The sequence below is a fragment of the Macrobrachium nipponense genome, chromosome 19 (genome assembly GCF_015104395.2).
Source record: "Macrobrachium nipponense isolate FS-2020 chromosome 19, ASM1510439v2, whole genome shotgun sequence".
NCBI classification, from domain to species: domain Eukaryota; kingdom Metazoa; phylum Arthropoda; class Malacostraca; order Decapoda; family Palaemonidae; genus Macrobrachium; species Macrobrachium nipponense.
The window spans coordinates 4486506-4510089 of NC_061088.1; the positions used below are offsets into that span (position 1 = coordinate 4486506).

The 23584-nt window shown below is 37.8% G+C and overlaps 1 protein-coding gene across 1 annotated transcript in view; it reads right to left on the reverse strand.

The window, feature by feature from the left end:
* Positions 1 to 23584, reverse strand: part of LOC135219139 (uncharacterized) — a 264385-nt gene that overhangs the window by 28006 nt on the left and 212795 nt on the right. Inside the window, 1 exon segment of the mRNA XM_064255640.1 lies at positions 17955 to 18052. Coding sequence (XP_064111710.1) covers positions 17955 to 18052 — 98 coding nt within the window.

Sequence of the window (23584 nt, forward strand, 5' to 3'; positions counted from 1 at the left end):
CAAGGATTGACAAACTGCCTCTTGAAGGTAGGACGGTTGCAGGAGTCTGGAAGAACAGAAGCAGAAAGCGAAGTTCCAATTTTTAGAGGCAGTACGGGGAAAGGAACAGGTGTTTATACCTGTGAGTACCGTGACTGGAATATTCTTCCAGTTACAAAGTCAAGAACTGTACGGTTAACAAATGACTTGAACGCAACAAGCATTCAGTCAATATATAGAATTTCCTCCGATAACACTGTGGTTCAGATATACATTCTCGTATGTTTGAAACGGATTCAACGAAATGCACCAGTGATTAATCAGGTCTCACGTTCTACTCAGTCATTTAGTCAAATAAGTTCACGGTTCCGTCGAGCGTTATCATCATGGCGTGCGCCAAAGTTAGGCCAACTAACATGCCAACCCCTCCTCCTCTACTTCTCTCCACCAACATCACAGAGTCAGCTCCTGGGGATCCTAAGGATTCATCCTTGTGATGAGAACCGTAGCTTTGAAAATCCTTCAGACATCAGTGATGATGACACATGGCAAAGGACGTCATCCCTGGATAAGCTTTTATCCATAACGTGGGTAAAGTAGGAGTCTGTCAGCGTAATAGGATTAGCTTGTCGTGACTCATGCGTCAAGGAATGTTGAGAGAGAGAGAGAGAGAGAGAGAGAGAGAGAGAGAGAGAGAGAGAGAGATTATTGAAACCCTCACAGCACAAGGACAGTCATACAATTGATGACCAATATTCGTTTGATTCATATGCGAATCGGCCCTATTAGCCTTAGAGAGAGAGAGAGAGAGAGAGAGAGAGAGAGATCAAAACTCAGTTTTAAGATACAGCAAAGTACTGAAGCCTATACAATAAAATGAGTCATACAACAGAGGATTTGAGAGAGAGAGAGAGAGAGAGAGAGAGAGGGAAACAACGGAAATCCTCAATAACGCTGCTCCATAACACGGACACAGCTCAACTCGACCTTGACGTAACTGCCCCCAACAGCGGATCTTTTAAATAACGCAAATAATGAGACGCTATTAAACGACGTACAATAATAGTAAAACGAATAATGCAGCCAACGCCGGTCTCTACAATGAACTGAATGTACAATGAGGGCGAATGGCGTGGCTTGTGTTCTCTGTTTCCTGAAATTAACTTGTCAAGACCGACGTGTGGTCCCAATGCAGTCGTCAGTCGCTTCCAGGACTCTTTATTTATCATTCTTTTCCCTTCTTCTTTCTGCCTTCGAGTTCAACCTCCCAAGAGGTTACGCCTTACCCTGTGGGGTTGCCTACACTTTTGCCCTGGGAGTTACAGGCAGCTACAACAGGCACGGCCCAGCACTCGCCGAGGTTACACAGGATGGTACAGGGGTATACTGTATCCTCGTTAGGTTGCAGGTGGAAGGAAGTTGTTTATTATTGGGGGGGGGGGGGGGGGGGGGGGGGGGGGGGGGGGGGTTGCAAAAGATGGCGCCACTCGACTTCCAAACAAAGGGAAAAACAAACGTTTGGGGGTCCTCGAGTCTGGATATCCTCTGTGACCTAACCTACGCAGTTCACCCAGTGGCCCCCTTTCCAAAGAGGAACGCCAGAGAGAGAGAGAGAGAGAGAGAGAGAGAGAGAGAGAGAGAGTTACAAGGATTAGGATGTCTCAAAGACTTGTTAATCCGTCCTTAGAGGAGACATCGTGTGCTCACTTATCTGCAGGAGCAGGTTTTACTGTGCATTCACAGTACCCTCCTAACGATTTTGTCTAGCTTTCTTTTAAACTCTTCCACACTGTTGCTGTTTACAACTTTTGGTGGCAGTTTATTCCACGTGTCACACATCTCGTATGTAAAGAAGTTCCCACAATGGGATGTGTTGTATCTCTTCAGTTCTAGTTTCCATCCATTATTTCTTGTCTGGTTATCGTTTAACATAAATAAGTTACTGTCTACTTTTGTTATCAGAGAGAGAGAGAGAGAGAGAGAGAGAGAGAGAGAGAGAGAGAGAGAGAGAGAGAGAGAGAGAGAGAGAGAGGGTGAAATTGTTCTTTGACCTTTGAGAGATACGCAGGTGTTTACGTATCAGTTCTCTCTCTCTCGTCTTATTTGCGAGACTATTACACTTTTGTTTTGCGCGCGTGAACTGATAACCTTTCAACGCGTGTGACACATTTCCGTGTCCGATGAACGGGGCGAGCAAATAACTTATTAGTTACTTGAACAGCTCCACCCTTCAAAATATTCATGCTATTTTGATGACGATACAACGAGAAATGAAAAAAAATGAATAAATACTCTTCATTTTCGAATAATTTTAGCTTCAAAAATGTCATGCATTTGAAAGGTCCAAAAACAGGAAGAAGCTTAAAAATGATTAGTTTCACACACAAAAATATTAATAAATATTCTTTACTTTCAAATAATTGCAACTTAAAATTCATGCATTTGAAAGGTCCACAAACAGGAAGAAGAGGAAATATGATTAGTATTTCTCACAAATTAAATAAATAAATAAATAAAACAAAGCCACCAGAAATGAAAATGTTTTTAAATATATATTCTTTATTTTCGTATAATTCTAACCTCAAAATATTTCATGCATTTGAAAGGTCCAAAAACAGGAAAAAGCTTAAATATGAAGTCTCAGAAAAAGTAAAAAAAAAAAAAAAAAAAAATACAAGACGTGAAAACACAAACGCAACGTCAAGAGAACCAAGAAGACGAAATTACCATCTACCTGAGAATTCTAAGAAAAATAACAGCACGCCTTTCTATCATATGCGTTAGTCGAGACGACAATTCCCAAGAGCACTATTATCAACAGGAATGGAACACCTTTCAGAAGGAACTATTCCAGTTGTGCGTTCCACTACGAAAGATGCAGTGAAAGTCGCTGTAAGCGATGGTATGGGAAACTATACTACACATCGCGCGCCGTGTATAACTGAATCACGAAAGTTTGGAACGCGATAAATGCATAAATAAAGGTATAAGCCACGAAGGACAGTGAAACACTGGAGCAGCGTCCCATGTCAGTTCAGGTGTCTTTTTTCCCTTCTCGGTGGAGTTGGATTTTCCTTCTCGCGGGAACAAAAGGTTTCTGGATAGAATGTCTGGCAAAACATCCGAGCACATGTATCGGAAAATGCGTAGAAGGCGGGACTGTTGACCGGGACGCAGGATTAAAAGTTGTCTTTCGGTGAAATGTACTTTACCAGGACTGGGGCAACTTCGAAGTATTTGCCCAATTGCGTAGGATAGGTGGAAATCACGTAAAGAGTGTAATGACCTCTTTTTACCTCTTGTTCATTACCATTGGAAATGATTACTACTTAAATAAAAAAAACTCCAAACATAAAATTAGGAAATATTCTAAGTCATGCAGAGAGAGAGAGAGAGAGAGAGAGAGAGAGAGAGAGAGAGAGAGAGAGAGAGAGAGAGAGAGAGAGAGAGAGAAATATGGACACGGGTCCTAACTAAAAAAAAAAACTATGAACGTAAAATTAGGAAAAATTCTATGAGTCATGCACAGAGAGAGAGAGAGAGAGAGAGAGAGAGAGAGAGAGAGAGAGAGAGAGAGAGAGAGAGAGAGAGAGAGAGATGAAAATGGACGCGAGTTCCTAACTGGAAACTCCAAAGTTCTGAGTCGACAGCTTCATATAACATCATTCTATAACCAGGTGGTTTAGCTGGATGCGAGGTTTATAATAATATTCTGAAGTTGTAGGAGAGGGAAGGGTAATTAATCTCAATCTCTCTCTCTCTCTCTCTCTCTCTCTCTCTCTCTCTCTCTCTCTACCATCTTCACAAAGGACAGACATTTTAGACATTTAAAAGTAACATATTGAGCTGCAATGTCCCCAAAGTATGCAACATCAACTGATAGTATAATTAAGTCACTTCGCAAACTAGAGCACACCTGATATTGCAAAATATGTGAAGAAACAAGCTTATTTTCCGCTCACGGAAGGATTGCGCAAGATACATATTTAATACATCATGCAAGTGACATCTGCCTTGACCTCATAACAAAATAAAACTATCTTGTATTTCCTTAGTATGGGAAAGCCAGATTATTTTCCGTTAATGAGTTTCAAACTTGTTCTTCGAACTAGGGTTTCTTAGGGACCTATTTGTAGATACTAATCAACAATACATTTTCATACTCATGAATTTAGCAGGAGTTACGCAATACCTCATTTTCACCTGAAGAAAGTAATATGAAATAGATTCGTAGAAAAAAAAAATCAGGTGATAATGCAACAAACTGACCCCTGGTCCCATAACCCATTCAGGTTTTGATAAACCCAAATCTTTATTTATGCCTTTATAAATCATCTTGATGCAGTTTCCAGACTTCCTTTTGAATAAAGCTGCATAATCATGCAACATACAGATGTTTATATAAGGAAATGTGACAATACGCGTCTGTATATGATTTCATACAAAATTTTGAATTTGAACAAATAAGAGACTGAAATGAGTGGAAAAAAGATATATTACATTAATAAAAGACATGTATACATTAATGACAGGAGGAACTGGAGGGTAAGTTATAATGAAAGATATGTGTAAGCTATTGACTGGAATTAAGAAACTGGGTGAAATGCTATAATTACCAAAAGTCGAGTACATAATGCGGCTTAGAAGGAGTTGTACTTTTGACAGACATCAACGCTGAACTTACGTAATGAACGACGATGCTCTTGACGTTTTCCAGCGTCTCATTGTCGTCGTAGGTGAGCGTGTACAGGTCGTTGACGTAAATGCTCTCCACTTTGTACTGCCTCTTGTACCTGGGGAAATGGTCCCTCAGCTTCAGCTTGGCAGGATTCGGAGGGAGGCTGTACATCCCCGGGGTGGACACGCCCCCCACGGCCCCACCCACCCCGTAGCCGAGTAGATCTCGAGAGGTTCCCGCAGGAGCGAGACTCAGGAACTTGGCCTCCTCCTGACGGTGGTTCGGAGGCGCCGAGAACTTGGCAGTCTCGTTGAAGTAGCCGAAGTCATCCTCCAGGGAGATCAGGGACTGGATGCTCCTGTGTTTGCTGCCGCCGCTGACGAGGGACTGGGCGTGCTCGATGTCGTCCTCGATGGAGCCGATCGTCGACACGACGGACGGGCGTTTCTTCAGGGCTTCTTCTTCTCCTCCTGGCGGGACCAGCGATGCCGCTTCTTCTTCGGGAGCGACCAGGAGGCCGGCGGCATCGCTGCTGCTGGAGGGCGTGGCCGGGGGGTGGTCTTGGGACGTGGGTGAGGATGGGGGGTCTTCAGGAGCCGGAGGGACCTCAGAGGAAGGTAAAGAAGGAGGAGAGTCCTCCAAAGACGAAAGAGAGGAAGGCTCGGAGAGGATGGGTGACAGGGGGCGATGCTGGTGGGACAGGGGGACGCAGAGCTTCGCAGAGGAGGTCGAGAGAGGAGGAGCCTTTAGGGAATCATCGTCTTCCTCCTCCTCCTCCTCCTCCTCCTGTTCCTCCTCGATAAAGTCGTCCGGCGGAGGCACGAAGATGCCATGTTTCCCGGAGGGTCCCAGAGGGGGGCTGTTGGCCCTGAAGAGGGGGTTCTCGTCCCTGATGGCGTTTTGGGGCTGCACGGCCTCTTCGCTCACGGTCATGTTTTGATTCTTACTAAAAATGTTTAGATGTTTAGGCCGCCATTAGCTAATGGGTCTTAAAGTAGTCCTTTTGTCACTCTTCAACGCTGATCATTCACAGTAGAAAGCTAAATAACCTTTTGTTCCTTTACATTTATAGCTTTATTGAAATAAACCTGTCGAGAAATTCTAAACTGGTCACATATAAAAGCAGACGATTTTTCTTATATCAAAATACTCGCAACAACTATACACAAACGCGCGCGCAAGAACGAGCACCAATATCAAGATTCACGAATGGTATGTTTTCCCAATACATCAAAATATTGTTGACAATTCTAAATGGCAAAACCGATTTTACAATGCTGTAGTATATTATTTAACTTTAGATGTCTATCAATAGCCACTAATGGTGTTACAGTGATAAACCATTAATCGAGACTTGAAAATACTACGCATACTGTTAAATACATTTTACAAAAGTATTTTAAAAAATTATATTTTTCATATTACACAGGAAAGCTAAGAAAAAAAGGAACATATTTAAGGCTTCATTTATATAAGAAATGACGTCTCTTCATCCAAGGCAGTAATAAATACATGTAGACACTAAACCTTGTGGGCTACAAGGAATGCGTCAAGTACAGAGTCTGACAGAGGAGGAGAGGGGGAACTGACGGGAGACAGGATTCCTGAAGGCTTACTGTCACGTGTAGGAAAAAAAATAAGAAAAAACATCCTTCCAATTGAGAGCAGAGAGCAATAGGCAGCAGAAGGCTTTGTGTGACGTAACCGCGTGACCAACCAACCGCGGCGGAGCTAATGAAAACACCTGGCCAATCAGAGAGAGACTTTCCAAAAAAAGCGGCAATTGGCTGTTTCCCTAATTCTGATTGGCTCTCCCGGCGTCTGGGAATCCGCAGCAGCGAGTTCCCGCGGATTGATTTCTCAGGCGCTCGAGCGGAAAAAACGCGCGCGAAGGGAACATAAGCCTTATATATAAAAACAAAGGCAAGTTGTTACTGTTATGTTGTTATTATTATTCGTAGTCTATTTTTTTAAATGTTCCTTGCATTACCTGATATCGTTAGTGATGTGGCTTCTGAACTGTTTGACTGATAGCGGTTAAAATGATGCAATAACTTTAAACTATATATACATGCTACCTAGTACTGTGCTTCTATTATTATTCGCAATACAAGTATAGCAGTATCAGTACTTTTGTTTCATTTTAGTCATGTGTTTTGTATTGCATCCACAATCTAAACTGAAATAAAAATATATTACTTTAAGAGACTTTTGAATGCAAGGCCTTATAATAAGAGTAGAATGACTTATTCTGTTATACGAACTAAAAGGTTAATAAGACTTGAAGAGACATTAAAGTAGACATTAAAGATGCTTCTCTCTCTAAAATCAATGACGACAACGAGGCACAACTCGTTAAAGATTATTAAAAGGAACCCGAACGAGAGGCTTCCAAAATTACGTCTGGAAGATGGCCATTGAGAGACGTCTTTCATTTAGGGAGTGACGGAGATGATAACGAGTATGAATCTTATAAACATTTTTAAAGGCAAGTATGAATTTTATAAATGTTTTTAATGACATTTATGAATTTTATCAATATTTCTAATGACAAGTATGAATTTTATCAATATTTTCCAACGACAAGTATGAATTTTATCAATATTTCCAATGATGTGTGAATTTATAAATATCTTCATTGACAAGTATGAATTTTATAAATATTTTCAATAAGAAGTTAGAATTTTATAAATATTTTCATGACTAGTATGAATTTTATATATATTTTCAATGACAAGCATGAATTTTATAAATATTTTCACGATTCAAATACAGAGAATGTGCTTCTTATACTTCGCATATCCAACTGTTTATAAATAAACCTTTTTCTTCTGAGCAAAAGGTAGTTTTTTAAAACAATCATCAGTTACATACTGTTATTAATATCAACATGTAAAATAAACGGTATTTGAAGCTCTGTCGCGCATAAATATTTAACCTTAAAAGACTGATTAAAGTTCACTGTTGAGATATTTGAACAAGCACCACAAACCGCAGAGGAGCCACAATTTTTCCTTCGGTTCTCTCACACACAGAGAGAGAGAGAGAGAGAGAGAGAGAGAGAGAGAGAGAGAGAGAGAGAGAGAGAGAGAGAGTTTAGTTTTGTATCCACATATATTAATTCCTGTCAATTACATCTGCAGCCCAACTTAAAGTCTTTTCTCATACCAGTACACTGTAACTACACTGTAATAATAGACATTATATATATGCCCTTGCAATGGGCAGCGCCGCAGTACACGGTACATCACGATTATAATCACAGCCTTGAAAGGGAAATTCTACAGGAAACCTCTGTGGAAGGGGGACCCTTCTCAGCTTCACGTTCCAGAGATCTTTGCAAAAATATTCTTTCGCGTTTGTGAGATATTACGAAGAAGCTGACAATGAATGCTTAAACTGCAAAACAAATGTTCATTTTTCCTACTATTCTTCATAATAAAATGACCGGAAATGAAACTGTCAAAAGTTTTCAGTTGAATGCTTCCTTTCAAACATGACAGACATTTTAGATATACATAAAAATTCCATTGATTGTTGCACCAGTAATGCAAACACTTCCTTGCAACTTGAGTGTAACTACTCAAAGGAGGTTTCTTTCATGATAGGTAGTACTGTACACACACACACAAGCCCTTCTTTCCTCAGGGTCGTTATGAAGCACTTCTCACATCAGTAAATTTCCCAGAGTTAGAATGTTAAAGTTGCCACACAAGTTTTCCAAAATCAAGTCACACCAATACACCAATGAAGACTGCATTTTGATTAGTAGTAATCACAGAACACTGAACGCCGTACAAGCCTTGCAATAAAAAAATGTAAAAATCCGCAAAACCTGAGCTGCTGTCAACACCACAGCAAGTCGAATAATACTGTTGAATTTGGGAAGCGTTGTTTCCATGCTCAGCTGACGTCCCCGAGCGATCTCGTGACGTCACGCGCCGTACGAGAACTTCCAAAGTGAGGAATATTCTTTTCGTAAGCATTTCTCTTTTCTTAAACAGTATGGAAAAAAAAGACTGTTTGTAATAAGAAGCTACATTCAGAACAAACGATTTACTAAAAAGAATCCTTACGTATGTTTCAATATTACAACATTTCCATTCAATAGCTGCATGGTTTAAATATGTCCGTTTAAGGCGAATATAAATTTGTTTTAAAGTAATCAGCTTGCACACGCTGCACCTAATACTCTACATAAACAAGTAATAATCCGGCCTACTTTTTATAATAAAAAAATTCAATATCCTGCCAACGAAACACAAACAAAAATAGGGAAATAAAAGAAATCTGTCAATTTCCCCAGGTTCGGACATGTTCACTGACTCGTGCAATTTCCCTGCCAGTGTTCGACGCGGACTCTCTTTTCGCCTTGTTCTTCCTACACAAAATACTAAGCTAGGCCCAAGAAGTCGACTGGCCTAAAATATCTAGCTTTTTAATACTTATTTCTGTCAAGGAATTGGTTACAGGAATTGAATGCTGGTAATAACTGATTCCAGTAATAGAGCAGTGTTTTTTGTCGACACTGAATATGGGAAAAGTACGGTGCGTAAATTCTGAAACGTTTTGCAATTTTTTTTTTAAGTATGTGCGAAAGTCTTTCTTGCAAATGCTGCAATATCTCACCAGGTTTTCGAAAGTGATAAATACGCGAAAATGAGCAGCATTAATTCTGGAATGATGAGTTTTCGGAAGCAGTATGAGTAAAAATGTAGTACAAAAATTCCGAAATACTTACGAGTTTCTAAAATCAGTAAGTACGTGAAACATTTCTAGAATTTACGGAAGCAATAATAAATTCTTGAAATTTTGCTGAAAAAAAAAAAAATCTGAAACACTTGGTGAGTTCGAAAGCAACGAACATGTGAAAGTGTGCTACGAAAATTCCGGAGCACTCCAGGAGTTTTGGAAAACAACGAATATATGAAAGGGCGTCACGGAAATTCTGAAACATTTAATTCCAAAACACTGTATACATAGTTCATCGTTGGGTATCATAGCATAACAAATTATTAGGCAAAAATATTCAAATTAAAATAAATACATCAAAGCGTCCATAAATATGATAGCGGCTCTTAATCAACGTACTCTTTAAAATAAAAGACATAAATTTAACAGTAGCGGGCGGCTCATAATTATCGTACCTCATTACCTAAATACGAAGCGTTGCCATATGCTGGACCCCGATATTAGAACCCCAAAACCCCGGTCATTAAAATCGGGAAAGTCACACTTTTCGTGCTTCTTGGCCCACGTTCCTCCATCTGATTGCGTCGTCGATGACCACTTTCGTTGCGACGCCTGCCTACGTTAAGAAATCGACTAAAGTCTTGGATAGTTTACTGATATCTTACTGTACAATTTGCGTCAAATCATTCTGCGACATTCTGAATATAATCTGGAAACATTAATTTACCTATCTGAACAATTTCATAAGCTCCAGATTTGCCTACGATATGATCGTATGAACGAATGAACGGCTCCATCCAGCACTGTTCCTCATGGTGGACAAGCAACTTCGGGTCGCCTCAGCAGGATCAGATAGTCGTTTTTGTACTGCTTGTAAATCAACGACCGTCAGATGTTTAACTATTTATTTATCTAAATATACTTTTGGGCAAGATCTGTCTACCCGTTCCCCATTTGCGTGGACCCACCTTCTTCAGAGACGAAATATTTCGGGACTTCGGATCTGTCATTTTTCACACGCCATGACGACCCTGCAAGAAGACAGACAAAGTGCGTCCGATGTCGCTCGTCGTGAATTTGTCTAGCTTTACAGACAAACAATAGGGAGTTTTGTTACGTTAATGATATTGTTATCGCAAATCATAACGTTGTTGTAATAACGGCAAATATTGAGGAAATAATGCGCCAAAAATAGGGAAAGAAATGAAAGATAATATAACGTCACGCACAAGTGAACTTTACTGGTTCACGGAGCAAAAATAAATAAAACCACTGAACACGCCAATAAAAAAAAAAAAAAGTACAAACTTGAATAATTCTGCGCAAAAAAAAAAAATGTTGGCAAGAAAACTCTGCGCAAACGAAGCATAAATTTCCTTTCATTCACTTCACAGACTTATTATAATTATTGCAAAGTTACTGATTATTGACAGAGGAAACGCCCCTCACTGAATAATTGCTTGAAGGTTCCTCTATCTTACTTTTTCATCCGTTACCTTTTTAGTCTCTCTTCTTATTCGGCTGTCCAACTTCTTAGACTGTACTTCGAAACCATTTTTCAATCTCGTTTATGAATAAATCTTTCAGACGAGTTTTATGAGTCTAGAAATAGGACTCAGACCGATAATAATGATAATAATTGTTAAGAAATTCAGTCTCGTGGAAACAAATTGTTAAAAAATCCACAATTATATTTTAAAATATATTTCTATGTAAAAAAACAAAGATTTCCGAATACCTGAACTGTGTTCCTCATCGGTGTAGACGTCTACACTGATGAGGAACACCGTTCAGGTGTTCGAAAGTTTTTGTTTATTTTACATAGAAATATATTTTAATACATAACTGTGGAATTTTTAATAATAATAATAATAAAATAATAATAATAATAATAATAATAATAATAATAATAATAATAATAATAATAATAATAAAAGAAGCAAGTTGAGCTTAAAAATGAGATTAAAACTTGCTCTAAAGTATGCAAAGAAATGCGCGTACAAGATGAGAATCTTTATCAATACAATAGAGATGATCCTTCTTCAGTGAGAGAGAGAGAGAGAGAGAGAGAGAGAGAGAGAGAGAGAGAGAGAGAGAGAAGGATAGCCGGGAAGTTCGCAGACTGAGCAAGATAAATTGTAACCACTACAATGGTTTAATTCATCCAAAAACCTGAACTCTCTCTCTCTCTCTCTCTCTCTCTCTCTCTCTCTCTCTCTCTCTCTCTCCTGGTATGACGGTGGGGTCTCCTTCATACCTGAGTGAGGCTTACGTGAGCAGCACCACTTTGGGACTTCTATTAAGTGGCAATTGACCTCTGTGAGACCCGAATTCTGAGTAGTTTAGTCTGACGATGATAAGTCCCCTCCGTCACTGCTTCTATACCAAAGAGACGAGTCAGAATAATCATGAAATTTTTCTTAAAAACAATATGGTCTCCACTCCAGTGGTGCATTGGTTATAAACTCTACTTCATCATCAAATAGTCTTTGGAATAATACACCGTGACCCTGCCGATGGGCGGAGTTTCATTTAACTGGTATTCAATACACTGAGGTGGGTCGCACGACAGGCTGGTAAGGGCGTGGGAGTAGCAACCTCACCCCAAGGAATATAGAGAACTTTAAAGTCAGCACTTCTGCTGTCACCCCGTGGAAATAATAATAATAATAATAATAATAATAATAATAATAATAATAATAATAATAATAATAATAATAATAATAATAATAATATAATAATATCCTGTTTAAGTGGATCTATCCAAATAATAATAATAATTAAATCCCGTGTAAGGGGATCTATCCAAATAATAATAATAATAATAATAATAATAATAATAATAATAATAATAATAATAATAATAATAATAATAACCCGTCATTTACGCATATTTGATCGAATTTCATTGTTGCTACAATGCCATTCAGCTTAAAGTAATCTTTGTCTAATCTTCTGATGTTGCCTATTTCTTCTTTTGGAAGGCTGAAGATAAGATGTCCTACTGCCTAATTAGGACACCTTATCTTCAGCCTTCAAAAAGAAGGAAATGACAGCATCAGAAGATTAGAAAAAAGATTACTTTAAGCTGAATGGCATTGTAACAACAACAACAACAACAACAACAACAACAACAACAATAATAATAATAATAATAATCTAATAATAAGAGGCCACTTCAATTTTTACTTAACCTTCAACAGAATTTCACTTTCAATTGACACTGTAAACATTCCCTAAGGACAGCTCCCATTTCGATCCTACGACCGAGATCATGATTATAAATGCGTTGGATATTGTCACCTTTAAATGCGAAGGCCTTTTAGCGTTGAAGTGAAGCAGATGAACCATGCTATAGAAACCAAAGTGTTTAGTGTCCGTTACACATTACTATATATATATATATATATATATATTATATATATATATATATATATGTGTGTGTGTGTGTGTGTGTGTGTGTGTGTGTGTGTATAAATGTGTGCAATAATACATGATTATGATTGTATGCATAAGTATGCACACGCATACGTACATGCATGCATACATATACAAACAAATACGAACACAAATATACGGACATTATTTATAAATAAATTCATACATAAATACATACATACACATACATTATATATAGTATATATGTGTGTGTGTGTGTGTGATCTGAGACGACTAGAACTGAAACCAACGAAAGCATTGTAAAAGAGGAAATTAATAATCAAATAATGGATAAAAAAAAAGCTAAAGAATATACTTATTGACGACAGACCCATCCTGAGTTTCTAAACAAAAGAGGGACAACCGGAAATACCCGGATTTTTGTAACACTTGCCAGGCACCGCGTCACGAACGGATTAAGTAAATGTTCATGGCTAAAAATGAAGGTGAGAGAGAGAGAGAGAGAGAGAGAGAGAGAGAGAGAGAGAGAGAGAGAGAGAGAGAGAGAGGATTTCAGGGATCACATTTTATATTCAATGCAATGTTGCTTGTGGCTATTCACTTTCCTTTTAAGATGTATCCCCTCTCTCTCTCTGTCTCTCTGTCTCTCTTTCTCTCTCTCTGTGTTGTAACGTCAGTTACAGTGATCATAAACCAGTCAGTATCTCTCTGTCTCTGTCTGTCTGTCTCTCTCAATCTCTCTCTTGCGACGTCAGTTTCGTGATCAAAAACAAGTCAGTATCTCTGTCTGTCCGTCTCTCTCTTTCATTTTTACTCTGTCTGTTTGTCTCTCTCTTTATTTCTCTACTCTCTCTCTCTCTCTCTCTCTCTCTCTCTCTCTCTCTCTCTTGCGACGTCAGTTTCAATGATCATAAACCAGTCAGTATCTCTCTCTCTCTCTCTCTCTCTCTCTCTCTCTCTCTCTCTCTCTCTCTCTCTCTCTCTCAAATCATGTATATAAATAATATAATTTCTTCAAATTTCTTCGAAGTTGGAACTCAAGGCTTTGTAGTGACAAGCGCATAAAAGAAAAAAAAAAACACACACACACACACACAAATAAAGAATTTGAGAAGTTAAGAGGGCATTGTGACTATTACAATTTCATATATATATATATATATATATATATATATATATATATATATATATATATATATATATTGAAAATTCACATATATACCAACAAAAACAATATAAACGAACCGAAGCTTCCTACCTGGGCCCATTCAGAAACTGGACCGAAGCTCTCACCATCGTCGCTGGAATCACCAGGACCCCCACCACCACCACCACCACCCCCATGACTGCCGAAAACATCACTTCCGGCAACCCGGTCGCACTCTTCGAAGGTGTAGATGTGAGCGACCAGAATCTCTTCGTCCCCAGTTGGGACAGGTGAGTAACCAGCTGTTATGTTATATAGGATATCCATGATGGCTTAGGAGTGACTCTGATTTTCTTGATGCTGTCATTTCCCGATTACCATCCTGCAGTTTATGTCAGATGTAGAACGTGTTTTGGACGGCCATTGGTTTGAATAGTTTTATCATTTATTCTGCATTAGAATGTCAGTTCAATGATGCTTTTTCTGTCTAATTCAAAACAGTTTAGGAAGGTTATTGGTTCTAATAGTTTTATAATTTATTCTGCATTAGAATTTCAGTCCAATGATAACTTTCCTGTCCAATTCAAACCAGTTTAAGACGGACATTGTTTTGAATAGTCTTCAGATTTACTCTGCAATATAATGTCAGTCCAATGATGCTATTCTGCATTGCAACGTTGGTGATTAGTCGATATCAATTCATTAAAAAATCGTAGGATAACTTGAAGAGACGAATTTATTAAAGAATCTTTAATGATCTTCCCTGACAAATTTCCAGAGATTAAAACATCTCACGACCACTCAATAAAATAAGAGGTTAGTTCGGGTTATGTTTTACTTGGAAGCAATGCAAGAAGAGGAGGAGGGTGTTTCAGTGCCAGGCGCAACACTTGTGGTTGGTGTGGGTGTAGCTATAATGTTAGGTACACCTAGGACTGGGGTGTGCAAACTCAACTACAGCTGAGAGGTGTCAACTCAAGACCCTGGGGAAATAGCAAGCACAGGCCAGCTGCTTGAGATTTATTTTCAGAAATGACGAAAGATTTCCTTTCCCCCCGCCCCTCTTCATGCTCAGCTACAAGTGAGGAAGCTTCTCCTTTTCTTCTTAAGTGTCTATATGCTTGCTTTTAAGGCAAAGGCATCCTTTTTGGGGGAGATTTTCCCGTTTTCTTTCTTCTACACTTCAGACCTCTCAAGATGAGTGAGTGTTCGTTTCCTTTTCATTTAAGGACTAACTATTTTACTTGATTCTTCATGGACTCACCAAATGACGCTTTTCACTGACATTACCCTAACTTTCACGTTCACTATGTACTATCAAGAAACGATGATGAATGTTTCATAACATCTGTAAGTCTAGATTTTGAATTCTGAATCTGCTTCTTCGGTATACTTCCGATGTCAAAACCTCGACTTTTGGATCTGTTTTTTATCTTTTTATTTTTTATCTATTTATTTATTTATCTATTTATTTTTTGCCAAGATGATGGGAAAAAAAAGGCAAAACTGAGATCACCAGCAATCTAGGCACTAAGCTTCCTCAAGTAAGTCGCTGAAGGGCTTGAAGGCCCAATCCGTTTTGAATGTCACTTGGCATAAATAAGTTCCATATCATGTCTGCCATTTCTAAAACGAATAATATATACTTAGTCACGTATTCATACTTGGCAACAGGACACGATTAAAGTGGACATTACTGACAAAAATATAAATGAGTGAATATCATAAGTGAAATTAGGCTTCAGGAGACAGGAGAGCAGAAATGAAGAATACTGCAATACTTGATTCAACGATAGTGAATAGAATTTACAACTCTTCCTCAACATCCAGAGTTCGCGTGACGTCATCAGATTGAAAAAAAATGATGATATTTCAAACGATTCAGCGATTGGGAGGTCGATGGAGTAATAAAGTCTAAATATTTTTGGATCAAGAAATAAAGAAATAATTAAGTCATATTTTGGATCTAGAACTAATGAAGTAAATTCAGTAGTCAGTGGCTCTGTGGTTAGCATCTCCGCCACACAAACTTAAGGCCCTAGATCGATCCCATGGGGTAGGGAAGTGGGAGAAAGGAGTAGTTTGTAGAAAAAAAAGACATTAGCAGTGAGATAATACGCGGTAGTTACTCGACTATGGAAAGTCGCAACTAGGGTGGAGAACAGTAGTATGAGGCTAGCAACTGCATCCCAAAAAGCTTGCCGAAACTGAAGAAAGGTTAACAGGCCTTGGAACCACCCGCTATAAAGCGAAGGCGGGGAGATGAAATCATGTTCAAAATATATTGGATTTTGGGGCGTGATTTCTGGGCCCCGACATCGATATAAACATTCTTGCTGACCTCAATCTTTAATGGAATGTTTATATTATTTTTCTAAGGAATGTTAAAAACACTCCAAGAGGATTGAAGGCGCCATTCTCGGAGGTATTCATCTCACGAATAGGAAATTAAATAAGTTCTAAATATCGCTCCTTCATGTCAAAGCAACTGATGATTCATCAAGAAAGACTTTAACTTTTAGACGTAAAATTTATGTTAATGCAGAATATATATATATTATATATATATATATATATGTAATATATAATATATATATATATATATATATAAAACCGCATACACTAGCGCACAATCAGAGAACACAGGCAGCACTGCACTTAATATGACACAGAGACTGAACAATACTATTCTGGTAACATGTAATCTAATCTCTGTTATCAACCAACCCTGATTAAGACGAGATAAGTCTATGCACACGATCTCGCTATGCGAACTGGGCGGGCTATATAATCGTCCTGTCGAATTATCTGTAAGTATTATAATCATCTCAGAGTTGGCAATTTACGCAAAGTCGTAAAAATTCATTCAAGAATATGCATATGAAGGAATGATATTGCAGTGGTGTTAGAATACAATAATGGAAAAATGAATAAAAAAAACTATTATGACTATATTTTTAGGTAAATAACAATTAACATGAGAAGTTTGATTTATCTTAAATCCGTAGTAAGTTCAGCCGAGGTGCAACCGATGGCTGCTATCAGGTACTAAGACGTTCTTTTCGAATAGCACTTCGGTTCCTGCTAAAATATTTAGGCAACTGGAAAACACACTAACTTATTTCATTCAAGTTAAAAAAAAAAAAAATCTAGCGTTTTGTATATATGTATATGTATGTACGCAAATGCATATATACTACATTCACACATTTAGCATACATACTTATACATTATTTCATTTAAGAGTACCAAAAAATCTAGCAATATTATATACACGTATATGTATGTAAATGCATATATACTACATACACACATGTATTACATACATACATACATACATTATATACATATATGTGTGTATGATATCACTCTGTCGACAAGCAATTAACTCTCAACCTCTCGATATCTTTCTTTAATTTCTTTAATAAACTTTCCACTGAAATCCTTGAAACCAAATTTAGGAACAGGATGGAATAATGCCGGAGTTCGAAACCTGGATGAGTAAAAGTAGCAGAGATCCACCAAAGGTCCAGATTCAGTTTGGAATAAACAAACTCATTTTCATTACTGATCCGTATCAAAGGACAGAAGAAACAAGGCGTGATCCAACCTCCAGCTTACTCAGGACGCGCGCAAGATTTTCCTCCCTCATGCATTGGAAAGATTATATTCCTCATTTTAACGTAAATTAAAACGTGCTAAAATCTATGGGCAAACAGAACCTTGTTTCACCAACGAAAATTAAAATAAATACAATATTTTTATTCAACTATTTTTTCTGTCCTGTTTAACATGCACGTTATTTATATTTCTACATATTCAATCTAATGAATAAATCATAAACATCCTCTCCTAACATTCCTGTATCTTTCACTCAACTTGAAACACCTTTTCTCAGACCTGTTTCGGCTCCTCCAGAGACCTTTCCTACCCCCTCAAAAGAACAAGAACAAGAAGAAGAACAACAACAAAGTAGTTTGTAGGCTTACTCCCCGAGTACGAGAAAAGCGTCAAACCTGCGATGCTCAGAACAGAAAAACGGGTATATTATCTACTCACCCTCCTCTCTTCCTCTTTGGTGGCTTTGAGGTGGGCCTCGATGGCGTCCCAGTCGATTTTGGGCATCGCTGTCTCCATGGTGTACACATCGAATTCCCCTGCGAAGGAAAAAGAAACAGTATTAGGAATAATAGTGTCATTATTATAGTAACGTTCTATTATAGATTAGCGCATTTCTAATCACGTACATCGGAATTAGTGACATTACACACATACGTATATGTACACACACACACACACACATATATATATATATATATAAATATATATATGTGTGTGTGTGTGTGTAATAAATATGTATAAAAGGAATCCTTACCAATTACCCATACCCAAAACAATCTCTTCCAGAAAACGCCATATACCCAACTTCCCATACATCTATATATATCCTTTCATCCAGACATATAAACCAGCCTCTCCCCCGCTCCCTCCACCCCTCGCCCGTGCCACCCCCCCCAAAAAAAAAAAAAATTAGGCCACCCATTATTACACTTCTTCGACATCCTCCGCGGACACGAGACGCACTGAAACTAATACTAAACGTAGGACGATAGGACTCTGCCAGTGCCGCTGGACTCACTCTCACTAACTCTCTCTCTCTCTCTTCTCTCTCTGGCACTTGACACTCGAGGACGACTGCATCAGCAGCAGCTGGTGTCGCTGTCGCCCTCCCAAATCATCCCCATTTAGCGCAGTCATCACCGCCCCCCTCGTCGGCGGCGTCGTCATCTCTAGTGGGATGCTTTAAAAGGGCAGGAGGAGAGAGAGAGAGAGAGAGAGAGAATGTTGTGGTGGTTGGTGGTGTGTATAACTAACTCTCTCTCTCTCTCTCTCTCTCTCTCTCTCTCTCTTAGCTTTAGTATTTGCATCTCGTTCGCTCTCAATTTTTTTTTTTTTTTGGTATGAGGTAATGTGTGGAATGGTGTGCCTTTTTGCAATTGTGCAGTGTGATTTGTGTATGTATGCTGTTGTTGCTGTTGCTCTCTCTCTCTCTCTCTCTCTCTCTCTCTCTCTCTCTCGTCTCTATATATCTCTAATATATATATATATATATATATATATATATATATATATATATATATAATTGAGTCTGTATAAAATATATACATATATATATATATATATATATAGTATTATTATTAATGTATAAATATGTATATTAGTAATATATATTATATAAAATACATATACATACACATACATAAAAATACACACACACACACACACAGCACACACCACACACATATATACATAATATATATATATCTATATATATATATATAACTATAAGAGAGAGAGAGAGAGAGAGGCGAGAGAGGAGAGAGAGACGAGAGAGAGAGAGAGAGAGAGAGAACTATGAACGTGTATAAGGGTACAGCCATAGACTATATATGCTCACCACTCATTTCTCTCGTAACTCCCATGAATAACCACAACACAAAGGAGGAGAGAAAAATTATCGCTTACCAGACCCAGATAAATTAAAAAGACAACTACCATTCCCATAGGACTTCCTAAAGGATTTCCTTCCTGAGATGACACGAACGCACGCAGACCCAAGGACCCAACTTTTGCCCTCAAAAACCTTGGCAAACCTTATTCAAACTGACCTTCGGAAACAGACACTTCACAATTACCTTGAAGCCTTGAGAGGACAGGTGTCTTCGAAGAAGGAGAAGAAGAAGAAGAAGAAGGAGACAGAGAGAGAGAGAGAGATGTATGTGCTTGCTGACAGCTGTTCTTGCGTCATTTTTAGACGGACTCGAGCGAATATGAGCCATGCGGGCAAAAAAGCTCGCTTTCGTCCGTTAATGCAAACAAGACGATGGAGATTGAAGAGCAGCAAGAGTTCCATTTGACATAAAATAATGACTGGCAATTATCTTTACTTATGAGGGCAAGTCTCTCTAAATTTATTCTCTATAGCACAAATACCACTACGGCTTTTGAAAGTTTAATTTGCCTGTTTTTCAAATTGCAGACGTGAATCTGTGGTTAACGAAGGATTCTATCTTCATTATTATTATTATTATTATGAAAATTTGGGCCAAAGGCCAAGCACTTGGACCCATGAGGTCATTCAGCGCTGAAAGGGAAATTCACAGCAAATATATTTTAAAACAATTCTTAGGAGGTTGGAAATTAAGATGGAGGTTCAGTAAAAGGCATGAAAGCGGTTTGCATGTTCTAGGGGACGAAGGGACGCTGCCAGGAACCTTAAATAATGCCTACAGTGCACCGAGTGAGGTGCACTGATGGCACTAGCCCCCCTACGGAGCGGAAATTTGCTAGTGAAGTCCACGGGCTTTTGAAGTCTCCTATTAAATAATAATAATAATAATAATAATTTACCTAAAATTTCTCACAGTTTTCAAAACATGGACCGTCCAAAATCTTAATTTCAAAAACACAATAAGAGAGAGAGAGAGAGAGAGAGAGAGACTTACGAGTCTACAAAAACTGAATATTAAGAACAAAGTAGAAAAATTTAACTTGAAGAAATTTGCGCGAGAGAGAGAGAGAGAGAGAGAGAGAGAGAGAGAGAGAGAGAGAGAGAATTTCGTCGTTACAAAAACCTAATATTAAAAACGAAATAAAAAGGAACGTCTTACAGAAAATTAAGAGAGAGAGAGAGAGAGAGAGAGAGAGAGAGAGAGAGAGAGAGAGATTACTCACTTTCATCATCATATTCGTCGTCATATTCAAACTCGTTCATGTTGGAGAAGTCGAAGTCCTTCTTGACGAGTCTTCGGAAGGGCTGAACAGCCCTGCTTATGATGTTCATGATTTTATTTCCTCTAATAGGCCTATTACTTCACTCTAGGCCTATTATGATTCCAACAAATAACCCTCCTTTTGTAATTGCTTCCTCGGAAGGAAGGGATTTGGTTCATAACACGTGTACTACCTTTTCAATAAGGTTAATTGTCCGGAGAGGCCTACTAATGGTGGTTAGGCCTATATTAGGCCTCTATGATCTTGGGCCCCTGATTAGCGTAAACTCACAGACGGCCTATGAGTCTCGTGAAGTTTTTCAGTTAAATTCTTTTCAGTTTTCCAATGTCCGTAGGCCTAAGACACGAGGCCTATACACTTAAATGTACCGATGAGAAAATATGTGGGGACCTTTATCTAATACACTTATTTGCATGTTGCAATAGCACTTCTATAAAACACAAGAAATATAAATAAGTATGAGATTCAATTAGGTTGAAATATGCAATTTTCTTTTTTTAAATTTTATATTAAAGAATTATTTATATATATATATATATATATATATATATATATATATATATATATATATATATATATATATATATATATAGTCCTTCATCTACAACCACAAACCAATAAACAAACTTTTCATAGGAAAAAAAATATTACTTCCATACCGAAAATAAAAATCGTACCTACAAAATTGCCCTAAATAAATGATAAAATGTTAATAAATTCTCTATCAAACGTATCACTGTGATTCCAATAAATCCAAACTCATTTAATTCGTGTGATTAATCACATAATTTGAATCAAATTACCTTTTATTAATGTTCTGTTGAATGACGGTCAAAAAATTTGCATTCTAAATCCAAATAAATTACCTCGCTATTTATGTATGTATCTCGTGGGAAAATAATACTACACTGCTCAAAACAGGTCAACTTAGTTCGATCCCACAAGACGACAGAGACATAATTCTTTAGACCTACTTTGAGACAAGTTACCATCAACGCACTATTAGGCATAACAGCAAACAAAAATAGGCATAACTATTGCAATGAAGCAATATAAGCCTATTTGAAGCACGGAATGTTATATCAATGCTTTCTTGATACAAATAAAAAAAGGCTCTTAAAACTCTTAATTCGTACTTTTCACAATTGAATCGAATTACCTTGAACGCGCTAGGCATAACAGAAACTAAGATATGCATTAACCGTTACAATGAAGTAATATGGGTCTATTTGAAGTACTAAATGGTATATCAATGTTGTTTTGGTGCAGTAAAAGATAATAAACAAGAAGTCTTCTTAAAACTCTGCTTTACACTTTCCACAACTTGAATTTAACACTTTTCCTTTTAACGCAACACAAATCTCAATTCATCTTATGCCAATTTCCATCGAGGCTTCTCTCTCTCTCTCTCTCTCTCTCTCTCTCTCTCTCTCTCTCTCTCTCTCAACTATATATCACAGCGTTTTGTGCGTCTGCAATAACTCCAAAAGATATACCGGGCAATAATTTCTTAGCCACAAGCTCCTGAGCGCATTTATACCAGAAGACAAATGATATACAAACGCAAGACGGTACACAATGAAAGAAAACTTGCCAGAAAACACAAGTCTAAAAAGACTAATGTTAGGAGATTTCTTACCCAACTCTTCATAATGAAATAATGTTTACCTGTAACTATAAAAAATAGCTAGATCACCTTCGATTAGCTACGTTATTTTCAATCAACGTAACAAAGAAATAAAAGTTTTAACTCGTTTTCTGTCAAAACGTCAATTCATGATAACCCTATTTAATCAATTGTAGGAACTACTCGAGTAAATGGGGACATTCTCTACTTCAAATTAATAAACTAGGGTCATATTCACCATTGCCCTTAAGGGCACAGAGGCCTTAATCGCCTGTCCTGGCCTGGCCTCACAGAGGTATTATAATATGGCTCTGACTATGGTGAATCCACGGTCTAGATACAATCTGGACCGTTGGTGAATCAAAGGCGGGAATTAGACCAGCTACACTCAGAGCTATACCACTTAATTTTACGAAGTGTTGGTGTCTATGTATAAATACATAATATATATGCACGTAAATTTAAAAATTAGTATTATAAAAAAGTAAACTTATATACGCTAAAACCAAAAGGTCTTTAACGAGGATATAGCTGAAACTAAAATTTGCATCAGCGCTATGCCACTTAATTTTACGGAATGTTGGTGTTTATGTATAAATGCATATATATGCGCGTAAATCTAAAAATTAGTATTACAAAACAAATAAATTTCTATACACTCAAACCAAGAGGCCTTTAACAAGGATATAGTTGAAACTGAAATATGCACGTGGATTAAAGTACTGTATCTATTAAATAGATAATTAACGATGTGAAACCTTTATATGTCTCTGATTTTCTGTGTTCGTTTTGTTACAAAATCTTGTGCTTATTTAGTTAAAAATTCATCTGATCTTTTGTTTTAGTTTACCAGTTCTCTAATGACCAACAAATTAATTTAAAAAGTTAAGGTACGTGAGGTAACAATATAGCTGGTGTGAAAGATGAAATAAAAGTATAGATATTCCGAATGAAAAGAGCCCTTATCCCACCGACTGACAGATAGCACGTCTTCACTTAATCACCGAAGAAGATACACTTACACTGATTCGCTGATTGGTGAAATGGTGATTACAAATATAGTCTTTGCTGGACAGGTCACAGTTTCGAGGAACCAGGAAATGGTTCAAATTATGCAAAACCTAGAGTATTTAAATCCAACGACAACAATAATAAATAAAAGTGCCAATTCATATGTCAAAATGTCTGAACGTCAGCTTCTAAAATCCTGGGAACCTGTTGTCCTGTGCTATGTGCTTTTGTTTGCGAAAAACAAAAGAAACGATGC